We start from the raw sequence: 25,295 nt of genomic DNA on the forward strand, positions 1-25,295 counted from the left end.
AAGTGTGAATAAACTTATAAAGTTTATTTACCTCGATTATTTTGGAATATAGTTTAAAAGTGTTAACGGTATTAAAAGATGAAATACTGTTTAATTAATTTCTATTGTACGAAAATTAAAATTGGATAGACAAAATATACCGAAAATACAAAACATTTTTTTTTTGTCCACAGCAGTTGATATATTTCGTAATGTATATGTAACGTCATGGAGGTTATGAGTCATGAAAGCTATAATTATTATAGAAGATGGAATAACACAAATTTACGCCACCGGTTTAATCTTAAAGGTGGATAATCAGATTTTTACCAAGAAAAGGATTTGTTCGAAAATTTTATAAATGATCATTTATTTCTATTTATGTTCATTAAGTGTTTAATCTTAAAGGTGGATAATCAGATTTTTATCAAGAAAAGGATTTGTTCGAAAGTTTTATAAATGATCATTTATTTCTATTTATGTTCATTAAGTGCTTAATTCATGTTCAATTTTCACTGGAGGTTATTTTATAATTGTTATTTTTCTATATCCTGGTTGCTCAACCAGGATGGAGTTATTTTTGCATGTGTATTAATTTAATTAACATTCTTTGTGTAAATATTTATATGAATACAAAGACTTTTGTATTATATTTGTCAAAGGTTTATATCGACAAATGTATATATTTAATAGAAATTCATTAGAAATGCAAGTTTGTAAAACTATTATTATCTCCCTTTACCTATTGTGGTTGCGCAACTAGAATAGATTGTAAATCCAAGTATCTATCAGCTGCAGATATGGGGCAAGATATGATATGAAGAACAAAATAAATAGTCCACTTTTTATTACGCTCATTATGAAGGAGAGCAGATACAAATTTCTATAAAAAATGATAAAACATACATTTCTAAGTAATAGGGATTTAACTCTATGTAATGAACCTTTTGTTGTTGTTTTTTAATGTTTTTTTTTTTTGTTCTTATCTATTTTATTATTTATTTTTTTTTTGGTTTATTAACTAAATTTTTAACAAAATACAAAATACAATAGAAAAATGACATACGATATTACTTAAATTTGATTTACCACCTTTAAAATAAGCGGGTGCATTTAAGTTATTCTGAATATATTGCATGCATTTTGTTATTCAGTTTGGTCTCTGTCATATGCATGCAAACATATGTGTCAAAAAGTGCTAATTTTACAATAAAGGGAATGTAAAGCGTGCTTTAGTACTGATGCAATAACATATACTGAATGAAAAAAAAATGTTTTTGCATATATATGGAAGCAGGCATTAATTCACACAAAAAGCAAAAACAAAAAACAACTTTGCTTCTAATAAGAATCAACAAAACTAATGCAATTTGCCTTGAATTTGACAAAATTTTGTACAGTAAAAAGCACTTGAAAATGCTCTAGATTTTCTTTCTGCACATCAGCATGAATTACGTTGAAAAATGTATGGAGGACGATCCGGGTCAACACAAGGATTGTACCAATCTCGACTTTTACCTATACTGAAAGGGTAAGTAAAAGTAAAATATTGATTTTTCTAACAAGATTAAAAGTAATGGTTATTCCAGAAATCCTAATGCATCTATTTGTGGTTATAATTTGTGCGTTAACAGACCGTTTCGCTCGCGAATTGCATTTTTTTAAGCTGCAGACTTAATAATTGTCATAATCCTTTGGGATTTGCACGTGGCACCGAAAATCGGGTGTATATTTTCAGGTCACCTTTTTGAATTGTGATGATAAATTGATCACCGACTTACATTTCACTGCACGGTTATCACCTCCTAATTTATTAACTATGGCTGTTTTGTTAAACAGTTGAAAAAAAAAATTTCCACGGCCATAAAACATTTAGAGTCGGGTCAAAAATTTAGGGTAGGTCGGGATACCGGAAACAAACATTTTTTAGGCCTAAGTGAAAATCTAAAAAGCATACACATCCGGGTCTTAGATAAAAAAAAATTTAATAATTTATGAAACAAAGAAGAATCTATTTCAAACCATTCTCCGTCAAATCGAAATCATACTTTAAATGGGTACCACTTCATCTAAGAGTTTGTAGGTATGCAGACGCTAAATATAGGTGTGCTGACGCTAAATATAGGTACAGACGCTAAATATAGAAATTTCGCAAAAAAAAACAACAACAACAAAAACAGTATAATAGCATAATGATGGATTAAAAGAGTACAAAATATTTTGTAGAGGATTTTCCTTACTTTCGTTGCTTTTTGTTTTGCTGAAATCACATAACAAATCTACTTTGACATTTAGATAAGGAAAAATGAATTACATGATTTGTTACTGAAAGTAAGGCCACCTTTTCATTCTTCTCATGTTCTAGCTGATTTAGCTGAAATTATTTTGCTTGCCTCAAACATGCATGACACTTTTTATCCAGTCCTGACAATATTCCTCAAGGAAATGTAAGTTTCAGACATTTAAACAGGAAATGGTGTATGCAGAAGTGACTGGAAATTTCTCTATCAGTTTTATGTAAAATAACGAGGGCCAGTTATTAAATGTTTTTATTATTTTTTTATTTTTGCTTTTTTTTTATTTCTTTTTTTTTTCTTTTTTTTTATTTATTTGTTGTTTTTTGTCTTTTTTGTGTGTTGTTGTTTTTTTTATTTTGTTTTATTTTATTAGGGAGTGGGGTTTGGGTGGGGGTGGGGGTTGTTGGCGGGTTTAACGCCGTTTTTCAACAGTATTTTAGTTACTAGTATGTAACAACGGACCGTTAACCTAACCAGTGTTCCTGGATTCTGTACCAGTACAAACCTGTTCTCTGCAAGTAACTGCCAACTTCCCCACATGTATGAGTCAGTGGCGGAGGACGAATGATTTCAGACACAATGTCTTTTATCAAATCGTCACGGAAAAATACGGCTCGCCTAGGATCGAACTCACGACCCCGCCATCCGTAGATCGGCACTCTCCCCATTGAGCTAAGCGGGCGGGTAGCTATTAGATATGTTAAATGCGTTCATTGGTATACAAATCTGGTATGATAATAATTGATATAGACCTTGTACTGCAATCGGAAACAGCAGCCAAGAGAAAAGAAAACAAACATTACACACACACATTGACACAAACACACATACTGGTATACCTTACATTACTCTTACCGAGGTACGTGTATGTGTTAAAACGCGCACGCACGCAAAGTCCACACTGTTCAGTCAGCACTTACATTTTGGTTTCGTGAAAGTGATATTGACTTAGTTCCAATAATCTCTGTACTACATTTTAATTGTTTACTCTTTGAATTGGTTTACATACGAAATGTCCATAAATCATATTTACCAAATAAATACCAGTTCGTTGGTGTATAAAAGGTATCAAAGTTCATTTTAATATGTTTGAAAACTGCCCAGTGTAACATTTTTTTTCTACAACAGATCAATATAAGACAGTTAGTGATACTTTTGGGTGACTCAGTGGGTCATTGAAATGGGAACAATTGGCTAAGCGTAACCAAAGACTCTTGTCCCCCAGCAAACAAAAGCATATTGGACCCAAATCGGCAAACCATTGGTCCATGTGACATTTAACTGATATCAGGCATCAACATTTAACCACTGTCTGTAAAAGACAGTATTGGACCGATATTACGTCAGTTTTACAAAACAGATATCAAGATGAAACCATGTCATTCCGATCATTGCCTAATACATGTATATAATACTTGCTTGAAACTGAATAACTTAACGAAATGAATGGGTCTCGAATGCTACTTTAGATTAAGGTAGATTATGGTTTCTTTAAAGCTTGCTCGGTAAAGGAGTATTTGAACCTGTTCATTTTGTTCTCTGCATCCTTTCTCAAGTTTTCACGTTGATCACGGTACAACCCAGCAAGCATTATATATCGGGGTGATATTGGACCGATGTGGGTTTTCAAGTTGCTTTTCGTTAGACATGAGAAAATCAGTTAGTGTTTAAGAAATTAGTACAAAGAAGTAGTTCTACCTCCTTCATCAAACAATAACTTTGCATAATCACATAGCCGTAATAACCTGGCAGACGTGTATGGCATGTCAAACGTTGCTAAATTATATATGTATGTTATTATTATTGTATGTTTGTTATTGTTATTCAATGTCGTGTCATTCATATTCTAAAATTTGCTATTGTTATTGTATATGTCGTTATTCTTATTGTATGTTCGATATTCTTATGGTAAAAGTCATTATTGTTATTCTATGTTTCGTTATTGTTATTGTGTCTTTGATATTGTTATTCAATGTCGTGTTATTCATATTCAAGTCTTACCATTGTTATTGTATATGTCGTTATTCTTATTGTATTTCGATATTCTTATGGTAAAAGTCATTATTGTTATTCTATATTTCGTCATTTCTATTGTATCTTTGATATTGTTATTCAATGTCGTGCCATTCATATTCTAAGTGTTACCACTGTTATTCTATATGTCGTTATTCTTATTGTATGTAATACTTAGAATATGAATGACACGGCATTGAATAACAATATCAAAGATACAATAAGAATAACGAAATATAGCATAGCAATAATGACTTTTAGAATATGAATGACAATACATTGAATAACAATAACAAACATACAATAATTATAATAATAACATACATATATAATTTAGCAACGTTTGACATGCCATAGACGTGTTCAACATGTTGTTTATATACATTTATGTTGTATAACATAAACATTTAGATAAGTTCATATCATGTGGATAGATATTTAAAATGTTCATAGTTTGAAGATTAGGGTTTCACATCTAAACGGCGGTTGATACATTTTGATCAGCCCGCAGAGCTCGAGTATCCAGCTCCTTTACTGAAATAAGAAGAACTGTTAAAACGTATCATCGTATACTCAAGTCAACTACGCAAAACGTGATTTAAAAGGCCTGTTTCTGTTTTCTTTAATTAATTTAGTTAAGCAAGATTTAATTTGACTAAAAATTAATGAATACTGAATGTATTTACCTGGAAAAAAACTGAGTATCGCTTTAAACACATCTTTGCGAATATCTTAAAGGTTATTGGAACTATTTCTTATGATTTACTGTAGTTTTAGCGCAAAATGGTAATAAAAAATTATACATTTTTTTTTTGCTCAAGATGGTGATAAAATTTTATTGATTCAACTGTTTTTGCACAAAATGGTAATTCATTTTTTTAAATGTGCGACATCACGTTTTTTTCAAACCACATTTCCATTAAACGTGTAAATATATTTTGTGGAAAAACAGAATTGTAGATATTATGAAAATATGACCAACTATCAGCCTTTGATTAAATTTTGTTCTGAAGTAATTCTTTCTTTTATGTGTATTTCGGACTGTTATAAAGGGACATTGTCGTAAATTGAATTTATGCACGTGCGTTCGAGATAATTTAATCTTTTAAAAAAATAAATGCATGTCCTAAACATACCACTGTACCATGTTACATGTTACTAACATTCCGATATGTCTGTACAGTGAAACAAGCTCGCTCGAGCATCGATGACTCGAGTACCTGGGCTCGCTCGAGCAATTCATGTGGTCCCGGCCGATTTCCTTCTATTTTCTATGTGAAATTACCATGGCTGGGTCGAGCATCGATAACTCGATCGCTCGAGCATGACACCTGGTCCCTGTGTATTAATTTAGTCTTTGTTGCTTTTGGCAAACTCGAGCAGAGGTGTAAAATTGTTCATACCTTCGATGGTCAGAATGTATCGGTTAATTAAAAATTTCCACACGCCGTGAGAATTGCGTGGTCTATTCCACGACTATCCTAAATGTTTGTTTGTCGGTATCTTTGATCTGATGTATTACTATTTCTAAATGCATGTAAAATTTAAGTACTTTATGTTTTGTAACTGCAAAATTGCGTGCATCCTTATACAGAGTTTTTAAGTGTATAAAGTTTAAAATGATTTGCGCATATTTATTTTGTAAATACCTCTTCAAGTAATTCTGATACCTGTGATACTACATTTAATTATATATCTACAAGTATTCAATTTCAAACGTGTTCATTCAGAAACGCAAATCCTTATGCGGATTATTTGATCATTAAATATATCTACATGATTGGTTTTCGGTTGATTGAACACACAAAACATCATTTTATTTTATTTCTCATCTGTGCGAACGTAACAACCATTTATAACATGCAAATTGGTGGGATTAAATTTAAACTGGGATTCAAGTTTTAAATTAAAACTACTTTAAGGGCAGGCGCATTTTCTTTTTCGTTACTTAAAGTAAAACTGGAGTGAGTTTGTGCCAGAGAATGTTGTTAAACTTGGTATAAAATGTTGTTTTATAGATTATGTGACGATATAAATTTTTCAATAATAAGTTAATATACAGACAAAACTATGCTCAGTGGCAACCCAAGAACCGCAACTATAGCACTAATAAAGTTCCAATCCGTGACTCCAGTTACCTCCCCTGACGCAAAATGTATAGCCTGTTTCAAACGGTCATCAAATCAATTTCGCTTCCTACTTAATCCTTTTCATTATGGTGGCCGGTAGCGTCCATCTTAAAGCCGCGAGAAATTTTCCGTCAGTTTATAAAATGTCGCGATCAACTTTCGAATACGCGAGAATTTATGTCGGAATTGTATAAAATATCACGACCAAGAGAAATTCTCGAGTTTTTCTGTCACATTTCTGTCGTAAAATGCCGAGAATTAAAGACGAAACCACGACATTTTCTATCTACATAGTAGAATATGCCAAGCAAACGTATTCTTTATTTAGGTAGCCGATTGCGGCCATTTTGATCCGCGACATTTTTTTTTGATGTGTACATTATAAAAAGTCGAGTTTAAACATGTAAACCTTGAGTTTTTATGCCAAGAAAGGTCTCATAAAAAGTCGCGGCTTCTTTAAAAAAAGTCACTCCGTCTGCATAAAGTGTTATACCGCGAATCGGCGTTACTTGCTGAAGGTCTGTTTACACCAAAAAGGAAGTGACTGCTCAGTGTGAAGTAGCCAAAATGTAGTTCCATGTTGTTGATGGAATATGGTATACTGGATGATATAAGGATGTGGAGCTTATATTTTTGGCGTCCTTTAATAGTTTATTGTATTGAGAAAAAATCTAGGCTACTTTTCCTGTGAATTTCTGGGATTTCGTTTTATCCATTGAGAAAATGTCTACATACGCGTAATTGCTCAACAAGAAATTTCATGGGAACATTTTCAGGGGATGTAGTTTCACCAAATTATTTTTCTTATACGTAAAATAGCATCACAATAAATTTTACTTTTGATAAGAAGACATTAAGATGCTTAAAGTAATGAAAATGAGGTCTCAAGATTAAGTTGTTTACATAAAATAAAAAGGAACTGGATTGGTATAATGTACCATAGAAGATGAAAATTGAAACATTTCTAGATGAGGAAATAAATGAGCTAGTTTGGTGAAATTAAGATAGAAAATGAAATAAATTCAGTGCAATTTTGCAGCAAAATGTAAAAACAAAACAAAACAAAAATAACATAAAATGTCACATTTGTACTATTCTAAGCGGATGTACTTTTTAATGCATATTTACAGCCTAAATTCTAGGTGTCAGAGGTGAGATTGGATATATTTTTAGTAAATGTGTGTATTTCGTGTGCCTGCAGTTTAGCGTTAACAATTATAAAACATGGCAATAATATTTCAAAACTAGGATTTTAAAGTGGTAATAAATTCTGTCGCAACAACTGTTTTGGAGGAAATCTAACGCGCTGACATACGTTACTGAAATAGCTCTTAAAACCTTCAAGACTGATTTATCAAGAAAAAAATATATATATATAGAGGGTATGTGTGTGACATGCTGACACTGTGGGAACAGAAACCATGAAAATTACATGCTTAAACACCGGAAAACACCACTAATTATAACAGCATACGTTGCCCGTTTAATGAATACAGTGAAACTGACTAGACACTCCCGATGATTATTTATATGGTGTGGTCTTTAATGGCCTTTATATTTCACACATGCCCCAGAAAATACAAATATTGCCTTATCTTCAACGGCTGTAATTCTGTATATAGCTATTTGTCAATATGATGGTAACTGTGGCAACCGTTGCTTAATTTGTGAACTACCTACTTTGATAATAAAATATATACTCGTTGCTTATACAAAGTGCTTGCATAAATATAAATTTGGTAGGAATCAAATACATAATAACCATTTAAAGTGACTGCTCACAAATTCCATTCTACCCGGGTGCCCGCTCATGATACACGGAGGGGCACCTGGGGTTTTCCTCCACCATCAAAGCTGGAAAGTCGCAATATAACCTATAATTGTGTCGGTGCGACGTTAAACCCAACAAAATAAATAAATAAATTGCTCACAAATTATACGGTAAAATGATAAGTTCTGCCTGTTGTTGAAATAGGCTGTGTCAAATGGATGATTTGTTTCTTTACAACCTTTCCCATATAACAAGACACATATTTTATTGATTTTCATACACTAAGCAGTTTATATTTATGATCATTATTTTCTTTATTTATAATTAACGTAATGAGGAAATAAATTAGTATTTCATATTCATATTTTTGACGGCCATATTAATTTTGACGGCCATTTTGCTAACACAGTAACATAGAAAATATGTCAATGAATAATGTGTGCAACATGTACATATCTTTCTGTGTTAAAATGTTGCATAGTTGGCGTGATTATTTGAAGTAATATATGTGGCTCGAACTCATGAGCCCTGGTATCCTAGTCCGGCATCTTAGCATCCTTCGATCATTTTAAAACGTAGTTTCTCATACCGTTTATCAACCTGCAATGAAAAAAAGAACAAACAAAATCTGACTTTTGAAATTTGAGATTTTGTCATAGGTTTTTGAAATTTTCGATGCATTACATCTTTCATAACGTGGGAAGAATTATGCGCAACAAAACATCATGTTTTCATGTTCATATAATGTGAGATGCGTTGTAGTTTAAATACATATTGATATGCTCCAGGAAGTTTGGGTTCGTCTTAAGAAAAAGAGAAAACAAACTATTGTGTAGGAGGTGCATTACACTGAATTTTAAACGTTTGGATGTGATATTCTTATTTTCGTAGGACTCCTTACTGCAAGGTATTGTACGTATAAATATTTTTTTCACTTTCTTGCATTTATACCCAGTTTATTTGGTAACACTTTTAAATTTTCTTTATTGTAACCATATCCAGGCCCCGTGTTCACAAAACATTTTCAGTCTCAGCTGAGTTTGATAATGAAACTTTATTTGTCGTTTATATCAAAAGTGCATGTTTAAAACTAAATTTTAATTTAATTATTATTTTCAAGTGGCTTTTCAGTGTTGATGGTCAGTCTTGTTGGATTCAACTTGAAGTTTTAGTAAAATTGATATCAAAATTTCAAACTCAAACTCAGCTGAGACAGAAAAATGTTTTGTGAACACGGGGCCAGGGCCCGTGTTCACAAAACATTTTTCAGTCTCAGCTGAGTTTGAGTTTGAAATTTTAATATAGATTTTACTAAAACTTCAAGGTTAAATTCCAAATGAGACTGACCATCAGTACTGAAAAATCGTTTGAAAATCGTTATTAACTTTAAATTTAGTTTTAATCATGCTATTCAGATATCAATGACAAAGAAAGTTTAATTATCAAACTCAGCTGAGACTGAAAATGTTTTGTGAACACGGGGCCAGTGCACCACGGACACAAATACATTGTACCACAATTAGCATCATCATCATGACAATTGGCGCCATCATTGGCGCTGTCATCATCATCATCATCATCTTCTTCTTCATCTTTTTCTTTTTCATCATTATCATCGGCATCATCACTATAATAATAATAATAATAATAATTATTATTATTATTTTTATTATTATTATCTTCTTTTTCTTCACCTTTTTCTTCTTTTTCTTCATAATCATTATCATTATCATCATCACCATCAATTTTTCGATTATAAAACAATATTGTAATGATGATAATGATGATGATCATCATCATCATTATCATCATCTTCATCATCTCCATCATCATAATAAAATCCATCATCAAATAATTTGAAAGGTCAACGTTTGTTCCGAGTTCAGCAAAATCGTTTATGTCACTCAAAAGACGATACATGAAACCAAATAGGCGAATATTCCATATTGAATGCTTTTTCTCCATCGATATCACATACAGAGTAAATAATCACCTTTCCCGGTTTAGTGTATCTATACGCCAGTAAAATATATGGCTGTACTTTTTAAAGTTGTAAATCATGATAATAAATGCTTTTTCAGTATGCATGCATAATGTATGCATATTGCGTTATCTTATTTTCCAAAGGCGTTTATTCGTTGCACTTTTAAAATAAGATTTGATTGAAATCCTGTATGCGGTAGTGTGGTTACATTCTTTTGTATAAATCATATCTAGAATTGCTATTGGTGTACCGCACCCCTCTCTGTTCCCCACCCACGCTCACACACGTTCTCTTCGGCTTAAACAATATCAGTAAAAGGTTTCTATTTGTACGAATTAATAAAGGTAGATCTAGTAGCACGTAATGACGATCGACAATTTCCGTTTATTTGCGTATTCTCCGTATGCGATCTCGGCATTATCCGGTTTTATCCTGTCACTTGCAGTATTTTCGACCCGATATCAGGGTGCCGTATATCTTTCTTGATATACCGTCAGTTGACACGTGACCAGTAATATACGGTAAGTTGATCATGTGACCTTATGATCAAGAAATTTTGCATATAAACCATCACCATTGTGTTGGAAATGTCCGAACTAAGAAATGAGTGGTCAAATAATGAGTTCAAAGTTTATTCAAAAACGAAGAAGTTATTGCGATTTTTAATCGTAACCATATTACTGTGTCGGTGATTACGTCAATATATAAGTGACGTCATTACGAATATGACGTCATTCAAACGGTTGTCGCACAATTATTTTTGTAAAATAAATTGCCAAATATCGGAAATGAAGTAATGACAGATAAATAGAATAATAGTTAGTGCCTAAGATGGAGAAAGCTTATCTGGCTCGGCTCCGGACGTTATCAGGTTCGCCTTCGGCTCACCCGATAACCTCCTCCACCTCGCCAGATAAACTTTCTCATCTACGACACTAACCTATTATTCTCTATATCTCCGGTTATTATGAAAAACAATTTTCAGTTATGACCGAAGGATGCCGAAATTATATACGGAAAATACGGCATCGCTCGGAACTCGCCGATTGTCATTACGGGTCCACCTCCTTAAGCGCTAGAATAACTCCGGATTTTTACGATTCCTTTTGAAGCTAATGGCACTCGGCAGTTTCCGTACGACTTCGGTGTCTGGTCCGCTATGATACGGTATTCTTCGGTCATAGATATTCATACCAACAATGGCTTCTGTAACAACCATGCTGAAATCGTATACGGAGACAGGCGTAATCCAACAAAATGTACCCATTTTTACCTCAGTGTACATTTCAAGAAAATGATCAACACTTAAGGTAATGGACCCGTATTAACATTCGGCAATTTACGTGACACTACGTAATCTTCCGATACTGCTTCGGCATTTTTTGGCTGCTAATGTAAGTCCGATCGAGCAACCAGACGGAAAATGCCGAAGTTCTATATAGGGAATACGTAAAGACACGGAAATTGCCGATATTCTTTGCGGGTCTACTACCTTAACATGACAGAAATGGAGGGGTCCATGTGTCTGTTCCCCCTTTCGTAAGGGGTATTAAAACAAAATCATATCTTTTCAATACAAATTATATCATATCAAAGTATATAATAAGCAACATCCAATGGGTTGACGGGAAGGGTTGGGTGACGTTAGCGGATTTATATTGCACGGCATCCGTTGGAACGTCATCCGTCGGAGGAGTACTGGTATATCATCGGAACGTTTCTCACACATGTCAACAGCAGAAGATTGGATCGGTAAGGTTATTGGGAACATTTATTTGCATCCAGGCAAAATACCGCAGGAAAATGACCTTAATCCAACACCAGATAAACAACTTTAAGCCATTCTTAGGTTTATATCCTATTTTACAAAAAATAGTTCATCTCTATGCCCTAATTTCTCCACCATTGAAGCACATCCTAATAAAGCGCGTAGTAAATATACGTAGAGCTCATACTTTTTAAAGATACACATTGTGTAGTAACAATGATTAATTTTGTAAAAAGTGTTTAAACGCGCGCGGATGTCATATCTCATTTAACCAACTTATCATATCACTGCAGTTAATGTTTACTATACGGATATTTGGAACATGTCTACGGAACTTCAGAAACAAAGGTATAAGATAAATTTAGGATAGATTTTCATTTCAAGTTTTTAATTTCGAATCGGTATACTCTTTAATTTAACTATGAACACGCTCTTTTTATACCCTTATATATATCTAGGTAAAGACTTGACAATAACTATTTTGTATCACAGTTTTGATCAAGTTTATGTTTACATCTTAGTGGTCATTTAGATATGCCCTAACCTGATCAGCTATGACTTAAAATTTGGATTGAGCATAAATATAAGATTTAACACCATATATATGTGTGTGTATATATAATGTAGCAAATTTGAACAACAAAAAAATGAACTACATGTAAGTTTGCCCTGCTCGTGCAGCTGATAATGATAAAACAACTTTCACTCAAGTGCATAATTTTGTATGGCATTTATTAAAAAAAAAATTTTTTTTTGAAAATGTCAGAAGATGGTACCATATCGTGGCCGTAATTTTATTTTTAATGGGGAAGGAAGATAGGCGAGGGAGTGTATTAATCCATATCATGTTGGACACGACTGATTCTGCCTTTGCGACCAGCGTAGATCATGATCAGCCTGCACATCCGTGCAGTCTGATCATGACCTGCACTGTTTGCCATTCAGTCAGTATTTTTTGGGGTATGAACCCCTTTTAGCAGTTAATGGTACTGTCCAAACTGAAAGATGGACAAGTTCAATTAAAAAAATATAGCAGGGTAAGGGTTAAAATATTGTTTTTCTTTTTTTTACATTTATAACTATCCGTCCGAGTAACGGATCTATTTTAAAACTCGACTAAAGTCTTATCAAATCTTGGCCAAACTATAACATTGTTTGTTCCCCGCAAACGCTATAAATATGTTTCACTTTTTATCTTGTTTTCCTGGCTGTTGATGGTCGATGTGAAATGTTTTGCATTATATAGAATTACAAAGAAAACTTGATTTTCCAGTATGCAAATAAACTGCATCTCAGTATGCACGTTCATGATTCGCGAATTGTGAAAATCTTCATTTTCATGCGGTTTGAGATAAAATATGTAAATTTGTAGATATGCTAATTTGGTCTTTAAATATATACAGGGAGGGTTTTTTTTGTCCTTTCTGCAGGGATATTTTTGTCCTTAAATATACAAGGATACATTGGACCGTTAACCTTTAGTCTGCTGGCGGCAAGTGGTTTTGCCATTGCGATCAGTGCAGATCAAGATCAAACTGCACGGATCATGGTCATCACTGATCGTTATTCAGTCAGTAAAAAACCTTTTGAAAAAGAAGTGGTACAGCCAGAATTGAACGATGGGCCAGTCCATTTTATAAATTTAGCAAGGATATGGGTAATTTGCAGAGCTGTGTTGATACATATTAAAGTTTGTCCCTTTTATTACATATGTTTTAGTCCGGATACTTTTGTCCTTAAATATGCTTGAATACTTTGGCCCTTAACTTTGCAGTAATAATTTGGTCCTTAACTTTGCCAGGATACCTTGCACCTAAAATTTACAGGAATAATTTGATCTTTAGATTTGTAGGAATAAAGTTGACTTTAAATCTGAAGGAATACTTTTGTCCTTAAATATGAAAGTATTATTTGGTCCTTCTATTTACAAGGAAACAATTGAGCCACGCCATGAGAAAACCAACATAGTGGCTTTGCGACCAGCAAGGATCCAGACCAGCCTGCGCATCCGCACAGTCTGGTCAGGATCCATGCTGTTCGCTAATAGTTTCTTTAATTGCAATAGACTTTGAAAGCGAACAGCATGGATCCTGACCAGACTGAGCGGATGCAAAGTCGATCACTATGTTGGTTTTCTCATGGCACGGCTCGGTTGTCCTTAAATTTGCAGGGAGGGTTACTCTTGTCTAACCCGAACATTTATCAAAATAGATTATGTATGTGTTATGGATATTTTGCATATTTACTACTCCATGCAAACATTAAAACTAAAAAAAATATCCGGTTTAATTTTTATAAACTTTCTGGCAATAAAAACTAGCATATTTTCATAGTTGCTTTGTGGAATGTTGGTGGCCGAAGTATGATACTGGAGGCGAATACTTTAACATGAAATAAGCTGTTAATTAAGCGAATATGTTTTATAAGTTTATGACTTCCTGCATTTTATACTAATCCAAATTTCCAACGCCAATGGATATGTTGGGCAATATCTTTCATATTCTAACAGAACGATTTTTAAATCTCGTTAATATTTAGAAATATATTTTGTTGATAAAACATTAAACTTTCAACAAAATTGTGTAATGCAAACACAGTTTTTCATTTACATGTATTTACGACCTCTAACGTCGCAAAAATACGCAGGAGTTTACAGATATTGACGTCACAGGTATGTGGTCAAAATACCAAGAGAAATATAATACTTGTTCCCGTGATATAACCAGATAAAGAAATTGTTTTGTTTTTGTCAGATAACGAAAGCCACTCCTTTCTTAAGTTTAGATATTAAAGTGTATATTTAGACGGGTTTTTGTTGTTGTTGTTTTTTGTTTTGTTTATTTGTTTTTTTTTTTCTCAAGTTTAGATATTTATGTGTATATTTGTCACTTATAAAATATGACGGAGTCGGGAGAATAAAAAAAAAGAGTTAAATTCATCTGAAGATGATTTTTAACATTTTATGTGCATATCGAAATTTAAACTAGTTTAGTAAAAAATGCGCACTGGATATCTTTAAATTGGATCCGGTTGTGTACTGTTTTTCTAAAATGTTTACAGATTGAAGGACATGTTCTACTGGCACCAGGCTAGAAAGAAAATGCCATTGTACATATCATACCTTACCACTAAAGGTATACTATATGAACCATGGTGTCGTGCACTAGCCCATTAAAACCCGATGTTTCAGATTACAGACTCCGGTGCAGTCGTTCGGTGCATGTCATAAAATCATTATCTTGGAGAGCACGACAAAAATGCGCAGTGTTTGCATGTCCGCACGCATTTAGTGTATACTATGTATAATATACTGACTAAAGGTTAAGGTTAAGATTATCATGGCGCCAAAATATATACATTTAAGATACTAGTCAGTCAAATAGCTTGAAACTGGCAGTCTATATACTGGCGTCTTACAAATATTTTTATTTGCGTTCGATTATCTAACTAAACCTTAAGATAATCATGTTAGAAAGTGAATGCCTAGAGCAAGACTACTGTCGCGGTGGTAACTAGTTTCTAAATGAAATACATTTTTAATAAAGTGTCGTTATCTATATAATAAATGTATAATTTCACATTCTAATATGCTTGTTTCTGTTAAAAACACGCTTACGCTAAAATGACGTAACGTTAACTTACGGTGACGTCATTCTCTTTGTTGCGACCAATACAGAGCGCTACTATATTTTATCTACTGTTTTAGATTAAGGGCATATTAGAATCGAAATAATGTACAGCGAAACCGTGTTTTACCTAAAATAATACACTCTAAATGGTTTATACGTCTTCAGACTAATTCACTCGGCCTGGCCCTTATGAATTTATTCCGTGGACGTATAGCCTCTTTCCGTGTATTTATAACGTTAAAACACGATTTCTTAATTATAGCACACGTATTTGTAATACTTATACGAGTCAGAGTTATTCTAATGGTAGATTAGCGGAAGACTTGTGTGTTGGTAGTCTACGGTGGAAAGTCACTTTCAAATAATTTGACATGTTTTAATAATATCTCCATTTGGTATGAACAACAGGTATTATTAATACATCTGCCAGGTTTATGAATAATGCCACTGCTGAAAAACTGTTACACACGTACAACAAACGTCAACAATACCTTATATGAGCCGCGCCATCAGAAAACCAACATAGTGCTTTTGCGACCAGCATGGATCCAAACCAGCCTGCGCATCCGCGCAGTCTGGTCAGGACCCATGCTGTCCGCTTCCAAAGCCTATTGCAATTAGAGAAACCATTAGCGAACAGTAAGGATCCTAACCAGACCTGCGCTGGTCTGGATCCATGCTGGTCGCAAACGCGCTATTTTGGTTTTCTCATGGCGCGGCTCATATAACAATTCACTGACGCACATAGGAACAATGTTTCTGTGTAAATAACACAGTAACATCAATGTCTTAAACAGACTGGGATAAACTTTTTTGGTAATTCATCCCCTTTGTAAGAAATATCAAATATTTAGTTAAGCAATTATTCGGAAATTTCTTTAACTTGTCTGATTACAAAAAAGTACTTTGTAGACATCAAGCTGTATATAGTAGATAATTTGCTTGTGGGAGAATGATATACAAGCTTGTATCCTATCGTTTCTTGCATTTCTTGACAAATAACTGACAGCTTCTTGCAAGAGAGGTAGACATGACGGATGATTTAAGTGTTAAAGTTATGAAATTTACGATGACAGATTTCACGTGCCCCTCGCAGACTTAAGCTCGCGAATTTTGGTCTTGACAGTCATTCTGTAGAATCAAAGGTGGAGGACGAATGATTTCAGAAACCATGTCTTTTATCAAATCGTCACGAAGAACATGCGCCAAGAAATAATGTATAGCAAAATCGTGTTTTAACCAAATTAAAGATCGAACTCGCGACCCCGCGATACATAGATCTGCACTCTCCCTATTGAGCTAAGCGGGAGCGGATTGGGTGGGGGGGGGGGGTATCAGAATTAAGGTAATTATATTAGGACTGGAAAGGTCGGTGTCAGTAGAGTATCTTCGGTTTGAGATTCAAGAGAAGCAGCACTATAATGTTGGGCATTGTGCTAAAAAAAAAACAAGCATACACACACGCAAACGTACGCACGCACACGCAATTGTTTAACTCACTTGTTTGTATTTGGTACCAATTAAGCGGAACCATTTAAAAGATCATCCATTTGGCATTTGTGAGTTGCTAATATAAATAGATCTTAGGTCGCCTTATTGACTATCTAAATATGAATTCAGTTATTACTTTCACGCTGCTATTGCAAAAGGTAATTTTATTTGGTCAGTAATGATGTAAAACATATACATGCTTTAATATATACATTAATATTTCGTTTCCAGGCAAAACGCCGACAGCTCAGAGAGTATACCAATGATGACGTCACCTGATGACGTCACTGAAGTTCAAGGCCAAGACATAGTCACTTTCAATGTGGGTGGGGTACGATTCGAAACGTTGAAGTAAGTTGCCATACAGTCTATTTTAAATGGGCCATTTTGAATGAATTAAACTACACTGTTTTAAAGTAGCCTATGTCTTATCGTACATCTAAATGGTATGGAACGGCACGGTATAGATTATAGATCATACTGCATATGGACCACCAGCACCTTATTCTTATTAACTGAGAAACATTTTTCCATTTGTAAATTCTTCTACAAAAAAAAGCAATATTAGATTTACAATCATCTGTAAAAAGGCACTTGAATTACACTCACAAATTCAAAAATGTTGGCTTCAGTGTGGAAATAGACTTTCAAAAAAAGGAAAAGCATCAGAAAAAAGCCAAATGTAACACCCAGTTTGTTTGATTAGAACCCACTTTGACAGTGTGACATTTCTCGTTTTTCATTTTACATGTAGTTCACTTATACGGCTTTATTTATATAAAAGTCAATACTGTTCACAGTTTTTGCCGAAATCCTATTTAACAATTTGAAAGGGACCGGCGTTTGAAAAGAGTTCTAATACATATATTCGTTACAAGGTAAAGCACGATCATGTTTAATTATTATATTATAGAAGCGTACCCATGCATAATAATGAGTACTTATGCATAATTTCAGTGAATACGTGTAAATGTATAAATAAGACCCCATAGTGCGCATCATGTGGAGAACCGGTAACCAGAAATTAGACTTGAAATCAATCTTTTTAAGTCTAGATATGTCACGATTAATCTGTAAAAGGTTTAAATTATAAAACTATTACATTTAGAATGTTCTTTATGAGATAACGGGACGGATAAATTGAGGAACATTAGCTTGTTACTTCCCTTGAAAAGTTATGGATAACCAAATATTACATTGGTCCCTTTCAGTTTGATTCCTCTGACTATTTCGTTATTACCTTCGTCCAAAATGTTGCGGTTGGTCAAAATAAATATGATATTTATGTGTAGATATCTAAATGAAATTGATTAATTAAACCTATTTACCACAGAGCTACTGAAAGAAAACCTGACTTTAATCATTTTTCAGTACAGATATTGCCGGTTTGAAAATTACAAAGAAGTCAACGAAAAAAACGGAGGAAAGACCAAACTATGTCTTGGACATAATCAGGGGAAGTAACCATTAGTCTGAATAAGGCTATATACCAATAAAAGAAATTGTTCTTTGTTTCATATAAAATTCAGCTACTTCAGACCAATTTTGTTACAGTTTCTAGATTTTCACTCCGGCGTAGACCTATTTTCCACAAGATATCCATACATTTGCTTCAAGAAAACGAAAAGAAAAAGGGGTGTTGAATAGTATGCAGTGAAATGCAAGTCAACTGAAGTCAGGTACCCTCATATTGCCGCATTTCAGAAAGCGGTCCGCAGAGTAAACACCCTACTTTCGTTTTCAAGTAAACAACTCGAAACCATGCGAGTATTAGCATGAAACGTGTCCCATTTTATGTAAAATTCATTCCACGAGTGAAATAATGCCCATTTGGCCCCCGATTTACGCGCAAATGCGCGAAAAATGGAAAAATTAGGATCTATTTATTAGGGACTTCTTTCGATTACACCACGGAAGCACATTTTGGACCGAATTACTGCATTATAACCTATAAGAGATATCTTTTCATCAAATTTCATAACATTTTCATCTCTATTTTCAAGAAAGATGTAATACTGAACATGTTAACAAGTTTCACTGTGAAAATTCGAGATTTTAGAGAAATATAGACATTTAAGTGAGGCCACCCTCTACCCATTTTCTGGGCTAAATTTAGGCTCTATGGTCGCTTCATTGTAAATTTTGGTAAAAGTTTCACCTGTATGCACTATTTTTCACTTTGATTCTGAAATATCATTCATTCCGTCATGAATATGACTCAAATGGACGCATTTTTTGCATTTTCACACATTCTGGAGACAAAATATTGGCCTTTCTATTGCAGAAATTGCTGCCGAAATAGGCGCATCTACTCGAAATATGGTCAAAATTCAAAATTTTTCAAATTTAATGATTATTTTGCATTGAAAACATCATTTTATAACATATACAATTGATTTATGACTATGAAGACTAATTGTGATGTGTTTCGAGAAAAGTCTTATTTCAGATCGTGTAAGAGATATCTTTTTATCAAATTTCATAACATTTTCATCTCTATTTTCAAGAAAGATGTAATACTGAACATGTTAACAAGTTTCATTGTGAAAATTCGAGATTTTAGAGAAATATAGACATTTAAGTGAGGCCACCCCCTACCCATTTTCTGGGCTAAATTTAGGCTCTATGGTCGCTTCATTGTAAATTTTGGTAAAAGTTTCACCTGTATGCACTATTTTTCACTTTGATTCTGAAATATCATTCATTCCGTCATGAATATGACTCAAATGGACGCATTTTTTGCATTTTCACACATTCTGGAGACAAAATATTGGCCTTTCTATTGCAGAAATTGCTGCCGAAATAGGCGCATCTACTCGAAATATGGTCAAAATTCAAAATTTTTCAAATTTAATGATTATTTTGCATTGAAAACATCATTTTATAACATATACAATTGATTTATGACTGTGAAGACTAATTGTGATGTGTTTCGAGAAAAGACTTATTTCAGATCTTATAAGTTTTTGCTCCATTTATGCCACCTTATCGTTGGTCAATTTCAAGTGTTTGCCCTGTCCGACCAGTACAGTCAGATATTACAGTGTGAAAATCCATGCAGCTACTTATAACTTATTAGTCTGTTATGAACCTAAATTTAAGAAATTTTGGATGGTGAATTCGATTTTCTAATACAACCTTATCACGCCAAGTTTACCGCAGTGAAACTTTAGCCTATAGACAATTTCTACTTTAATTTCCTTTTATGATTGAATCAACAAAATGAAACGGGTGCGTTTTTGTGTTATATCATTTGCAGAAGAATCCCTACAGATTGCTTGATGCTGAGGCCCGAAGTTTTTTTTTGGTTATGTTTTTCTTTTTTTCAATGGTTATGTTTACGTCATTACTTATGGGACGTAATATATTTGTGCTTTGTCACGGAACGTGCAAATAATAAAACACGATGTGCTAACTTAATTCAGTCAAACACTTTACTCTCCTTTCAAACACCCTTTGAAAAAGACCAGAATAGTAGCTTGATAAATTAAATATGTCGAATGTCGGGAAAGTTGAAAAAGTTATGCTTCGAAATTTTCCAGATATCATATTTGTTTTTCATCCGAAATGTTTATGTCCGAAGATTGTTGTACATGTTTTAAAAAATTCTGAACTTCCAGACGCACCCTCCAAGGAGATGTCCAAACGAGACTTTCTGATACAGAATTTATAACCAGATACTATGTTCAAGACAGAATGGAATACTTTTTTGACAGAGATCCAGATATATTCAAGGTATGATTTTATTTCTTGATCTTGATTTCGAAGCCTTCCGGTCGCAGTAACTGATCACTGTCGTCCCGATCTCCGGTAAATATATCTTACAATGTAAATGTCTCTCAGGTAGTGTTTTGAAATTATAACTTTTACATTTAAGCATTTATGTGGAGTGCGGTTGTGTTATCGGCCAGAACTAACTTAACAAATGTCTTTGACTTATTGATATATTGGGTAAGTTCGTATAATATAACGGGTCTTATGTCTTTCCATGGGTCGTTTTCTTCTGAACTAAGTAACAATTTCAGATCTAGATTACGTATACCAGTTCTGAGAAGCAAATTTGTTTTCATTATCTCTCTGTGATTCTCGATAATTGGGCATTCCAGCAAGTAATGTTCTACTGATTCTGGGTCACCACATTCACAGTAAGGGTTACTGTCAAGTCCAATCTTGTGTCTGTGCTGTTTTAAATTGCAGTGGCCATTCTGTAATTGTATGAGAATTCTTTGATTTGTATTTGTGCTGTAATCCATTTGCTTCAGTTTTACGCTTGGCTTCAAGTCATACAATGACTTCCCCTTTCCTGATGTATCGCATCGTCTTTGTCACAACAGTGTAACTGTTTCTTAAAGTTTCATAAAGCTTTTAATTTATGTTAAATGCAGAAGAAGCAGCTATTTAAATATATGTTATGCAAAATTATATGCTTAGTAAATCATCACTTTCAATATTACACGTAAACTTGTAAAGTTAGATCCTTAAAGGGAGGTAATCAGAAACATCGGATTCAATAATATTTTCTACTATGTTAAAGAATATTCGAACCTTTCGCAAATCAGCGAGAAAAACAAATACTAAAAATAGTATTTCGACAAGAAATAGACATCTTCTATTATAACAAAAAACTGGGGCAACCATACTTGGTATCAACAAAGACAGTATAATGTCAATATGAGCCTTCAAATAAAGTAATAAAACATAGACTTGGCAGTGTCACTGGTTTAACAACAGGCTCTTTGTTTATAATACAGTAATTTGACCAATTTAAAGGTGTTACATTGTCTTTGTTTAAGAAAGTGGACCCGAAGTAACATTCGGCAATTTCCATACGAATACGTATTTCTCGGACACGATTTCGGCATGCTCCGAGCAGACGCTTGTATGAGCTCAATAGGCAGACGGAAAATGCCGAAGCAACATTAAGAGAATACGTAAATGAACGAAAATTTTCGAATGTAATTACAGGTACATTACAGGTCTGCAGCAATAAAAAATTGCTCTATTGAAATCACAGATCTCAAATAGATTCACTGAATATGCGCAACACGTGTGTAATTTCCTGTGTATTTTCTATGCTTGTTTTATTTTATTTGCAGTCAGTACTTAATTACTTACGAACCGGAAGTCTACATCTGCCATCTTTCATTTGTGGACCGTCGGCAAAGATAGAACTCGAATTTTGGGGTGTGCGACAAAAGAAAATAGAGCAGTGTTGTTGGATAAATTTCAATGAGTGGAATTCAACGCAAGTATGTAAATTTGAGCCAACGAAGGGGCCAATATTGTTCTGCTACCTTAGCTCTGTAAATATCTTGAAATTCATAGAAATGTCAGTAACATAGAACTATATATATATGTGTGTAACCATATAAGGCTATAAGGCTAATACAAACTTTAAAAAAAAAGAAATAGACAATTTATTTGCGGGTTCCTCCATTCTCCGTCGACGTTCCAGTAGTGACACATGTTTTTTTTTTTTTGTTGACAAACACATTGATTTCAAGGGGGGTGGGGTGGGGGAGGTGGACAACTGATCATCAGAAACCTTTACTGCGTAATACCAAATTAATGGTATCCATACTATTTATACAAATGCTACTGCAACTATGACAAAAAATGACTGAAAACAAGGGATAATACAAAAAGAAAATATATAATTTCACTTTAACCTAAATATATAAAAGAATATCTTACTCTCTGTTTCCTTCAATAAAATTTCCACAGGAAGCGCTTAAGAGACTAGAGCATGACCGGAAGGTAAACATGTTACCACGTGACACTGTATGCGACGAGAACGCCACCTTCTGGCAAAAATGGCGGCCTGTCGTGTGGAGATTAATGAACAGAAGCAACTCCTCACGTGGAGCTAAGGTAATTTCTATACCCAGGTATATGTGTTATATTTCATTACCGAGTTTTATGATGATACGCTGTTAAAGTTTTATGCAAGCATTCCGTAGTTTCGTTAGAATGTCAACAACGTGATATTGATACTGAATGAGCCAGATTTATAAAACGTTTAGAGTACTTAAAGCATCTAATCTAATCCTTTTCCGGACATAAAATTTAAAAATTTAATTTTAAGAGTTACGATTTGTGTAGTTAGCGGTGCTACATGTATATGATCATACTGCTTTTTTTAGTGTCATTTTCAATTTTCTATCAAATTTAGTGTCCTTTATTATAGGAGAGATCGCCCTGACGTCACGCATCAACACCTGTTTATCTGACGGTGGGCAAAACAAATATTTTTACATCGTTTGTGTATGGGATCGGAATTTTTAATTTGTAATAACTTTTTCGTTCATTTATGGATTTTAAAAATTCAAAAAGTTTTGAAATGCTTACGATTTTCTTATTTTTATATTCAAATAACTTTTGAAAATTAATAACCGTTTTAACTGACATATGATTTTAATAGCGGCGTAGCGATGCTCCAAACTTTTAGAAAAAACACTATAAGCGTTCATAATTAATCGAATTTATTTCGAAATAAAAATTAAAAGTTATCAATAAATTGCTTGTTTTATATCCTTTCCATTGATAAAAAAATTATTGATATCATTTATGATTTAAGAAAGTTTAAGCCGTTAGAAAAACATCAATGTTTACAAAAAAAAACATGGACGCTCGGCGACAGCCCATCCGGTCTTTGTCTTATCAGTTCTAAAAATAGAATATACAAGAACACGATCTCCCCTATGTAGATAACAGAAATGGATTACTGTCAATTCTCTGATTTTATATTTCCACTTGATATCCGACAATTCCGCAAGTAACTGCCAACTTCCCCACATGAATCAGAGGTGGAGGACGAATGATTTCAGACACAACGTCTTCTATCAAATCGTCACGGAGAACAAGCGCCTCGCCTGGGTGTCGAACTCACGACCCCGTGATTCGTAAACTGAGCTATGCGGGCGGGTCTGATTTGTTTGGAAGATGTCCTAAATTTAAAAAGGTTGACTCCAGCGTTCTATATTTAGATCTACATAAAAAAATAAATAAATAAAACACAAAACGCAGTGTTATTTACAAAAACACAATATTCAAGAACAAAGAAGCAATTTTGTTTTATATATAAAAATGAAAGGTAGTTGATGTAAAGTTAATGTGAGTTTTTTTGGTTTTTTTTTTTTCATAATTCTATAAATATTTCTTATAATTCTATAAATAGATCATGAACATCTGTCATCACTATTATCTATACAAGCACATGCATTCTCTATAATTATGCTATCTTGCACGTTATTTTCAGGTATTTGGAGCTGTGTCTCTTCTGTTCGTTGTGGTTTCAATTTTCTCATTTTTGGCAGAGACCACAGAACCGTTTGAATATTACACAGTAAAAACAACAAATAAACCATCGGTAAATACCACAACGGTTTCACCACTAAATTTATCTGACGTAACGTCAACATTATTGACTAACATGACGTCAAATAACAAAACTATGACGAACGGTTCAAGTGAATATACTATCAGTGAAGAGAAAGTAAGAACTAAACATCCTGCATTACAAATAATAGATCTGATTTGTCTGATATATTTCATAACCGAGTATGTCACCCGGTTAATATTTTCTCCAAAGAAGCTGAAGCACGCAACATCACTGTTAGCTATGATAGATGTTCTTGCAATCTTGCCAGACTTGATTGAATTCATAGTGTACGTTGCTAGACCTGACTTGAAGGGTGACGTAGACGCCGTTGGATACATAACAATCATCCGGGTAATTCGTGTGTTAAGAATTTTCCGGCTTGTGAGGCATTCTGCGGGCCTGTGGATCTTGATTTATACACTACGCGCCAGCTTCAGTGAACTAATGCTGTTAGTCTGGTTCATGGGACTAGGGATTTTAGTGTTCTCATCTCTCATCTACTATGTAGATGACCGGGAACAGTTCAAAAGTATTCCGAGTGGATTTTGGTGGGCGCTGATCACCATGACGACTGTTGGTTATGGTGATATGTATCCCACTACGACACTAGGAAAGGTCGTTGGTTCGTGTACTGCAATGGCCGGAGTTCTGATGATTGGTTTTACGGTACCGGCTCTTGTAAATAATTTCATGCTCTACTATAGACATGTGCAGTTTGCAATGAATACTGAAGACACGGATAAATTAAGCGAGGAAGGAAAAACAACAAACACCGTTGTTGACAAAGAAAGAAATGGCGATATCGTAAATGGGAAATCTGAGAAACAAAATCATGACGAGTCGTATTTGTAGT

General features: G+C 33.8%; 1 protein-coding gene across 4 annotated transcripts; it reads left to right on the forward strand.

Moving 5' to 3' along the window:
- LOC123542104 (potassium voltage-gated channel protein Shaw-like) lies at window positions 1-25,295 on the forward strand. Of its 4 annotated transcripts, XM_053531796.1 has the most exons (7): window positions 1-289; window positions 1,134-1,510; window positions 17,293-17,412; window positions 20,682-20,796; window positions 22,158-22,310; window positions 22,786-22,932; window positions 24,320-25,295. In XM_053531796.1, the coding sequence occupies exons 2-7, from the start codon at window positions 1,443-1,445 to the stop codon at window positions 25,292-25,294; spliced, it is 1,578 nt and encodes a 525-aa protein (XP_053387771.1). In that variant the 5' UTR covers window positions 1-289; window positions 1,134-1,442; the 3' UTR covers window position 25,295. The 4 variants fall into 4 exon arrangements, with proteins under 4 accessions (XP_053387771.1, XP_045183693.2, XP_045183692.2 ...); XM_045327758.2 differs by lacking the exons at window positions 1-289; window positions 1,134-1,510 and adding an exon at window positions 8,914-9,101; XM_045327757.2 differs by lacking the exons at window positions 1-289; window positions 1,134-1,510 and adding an exon at window positions 8,915-9,096.

The sequence above is a fragment of the Mercenaria mercenaria genome, chromosome 19 (genome assembly GCF_021730395.1).
Source record: "Mercenaria mercenaria strain notata chromosome 19, MADL_Memer_1, whole genome shotgun sequence".
Lineage (NCBI taxonomy): Eukaryota > Metazoa > Mollusca > Bivalvia > Venerida > Veneridae > Mercenaria > Mercenaria mercenaria.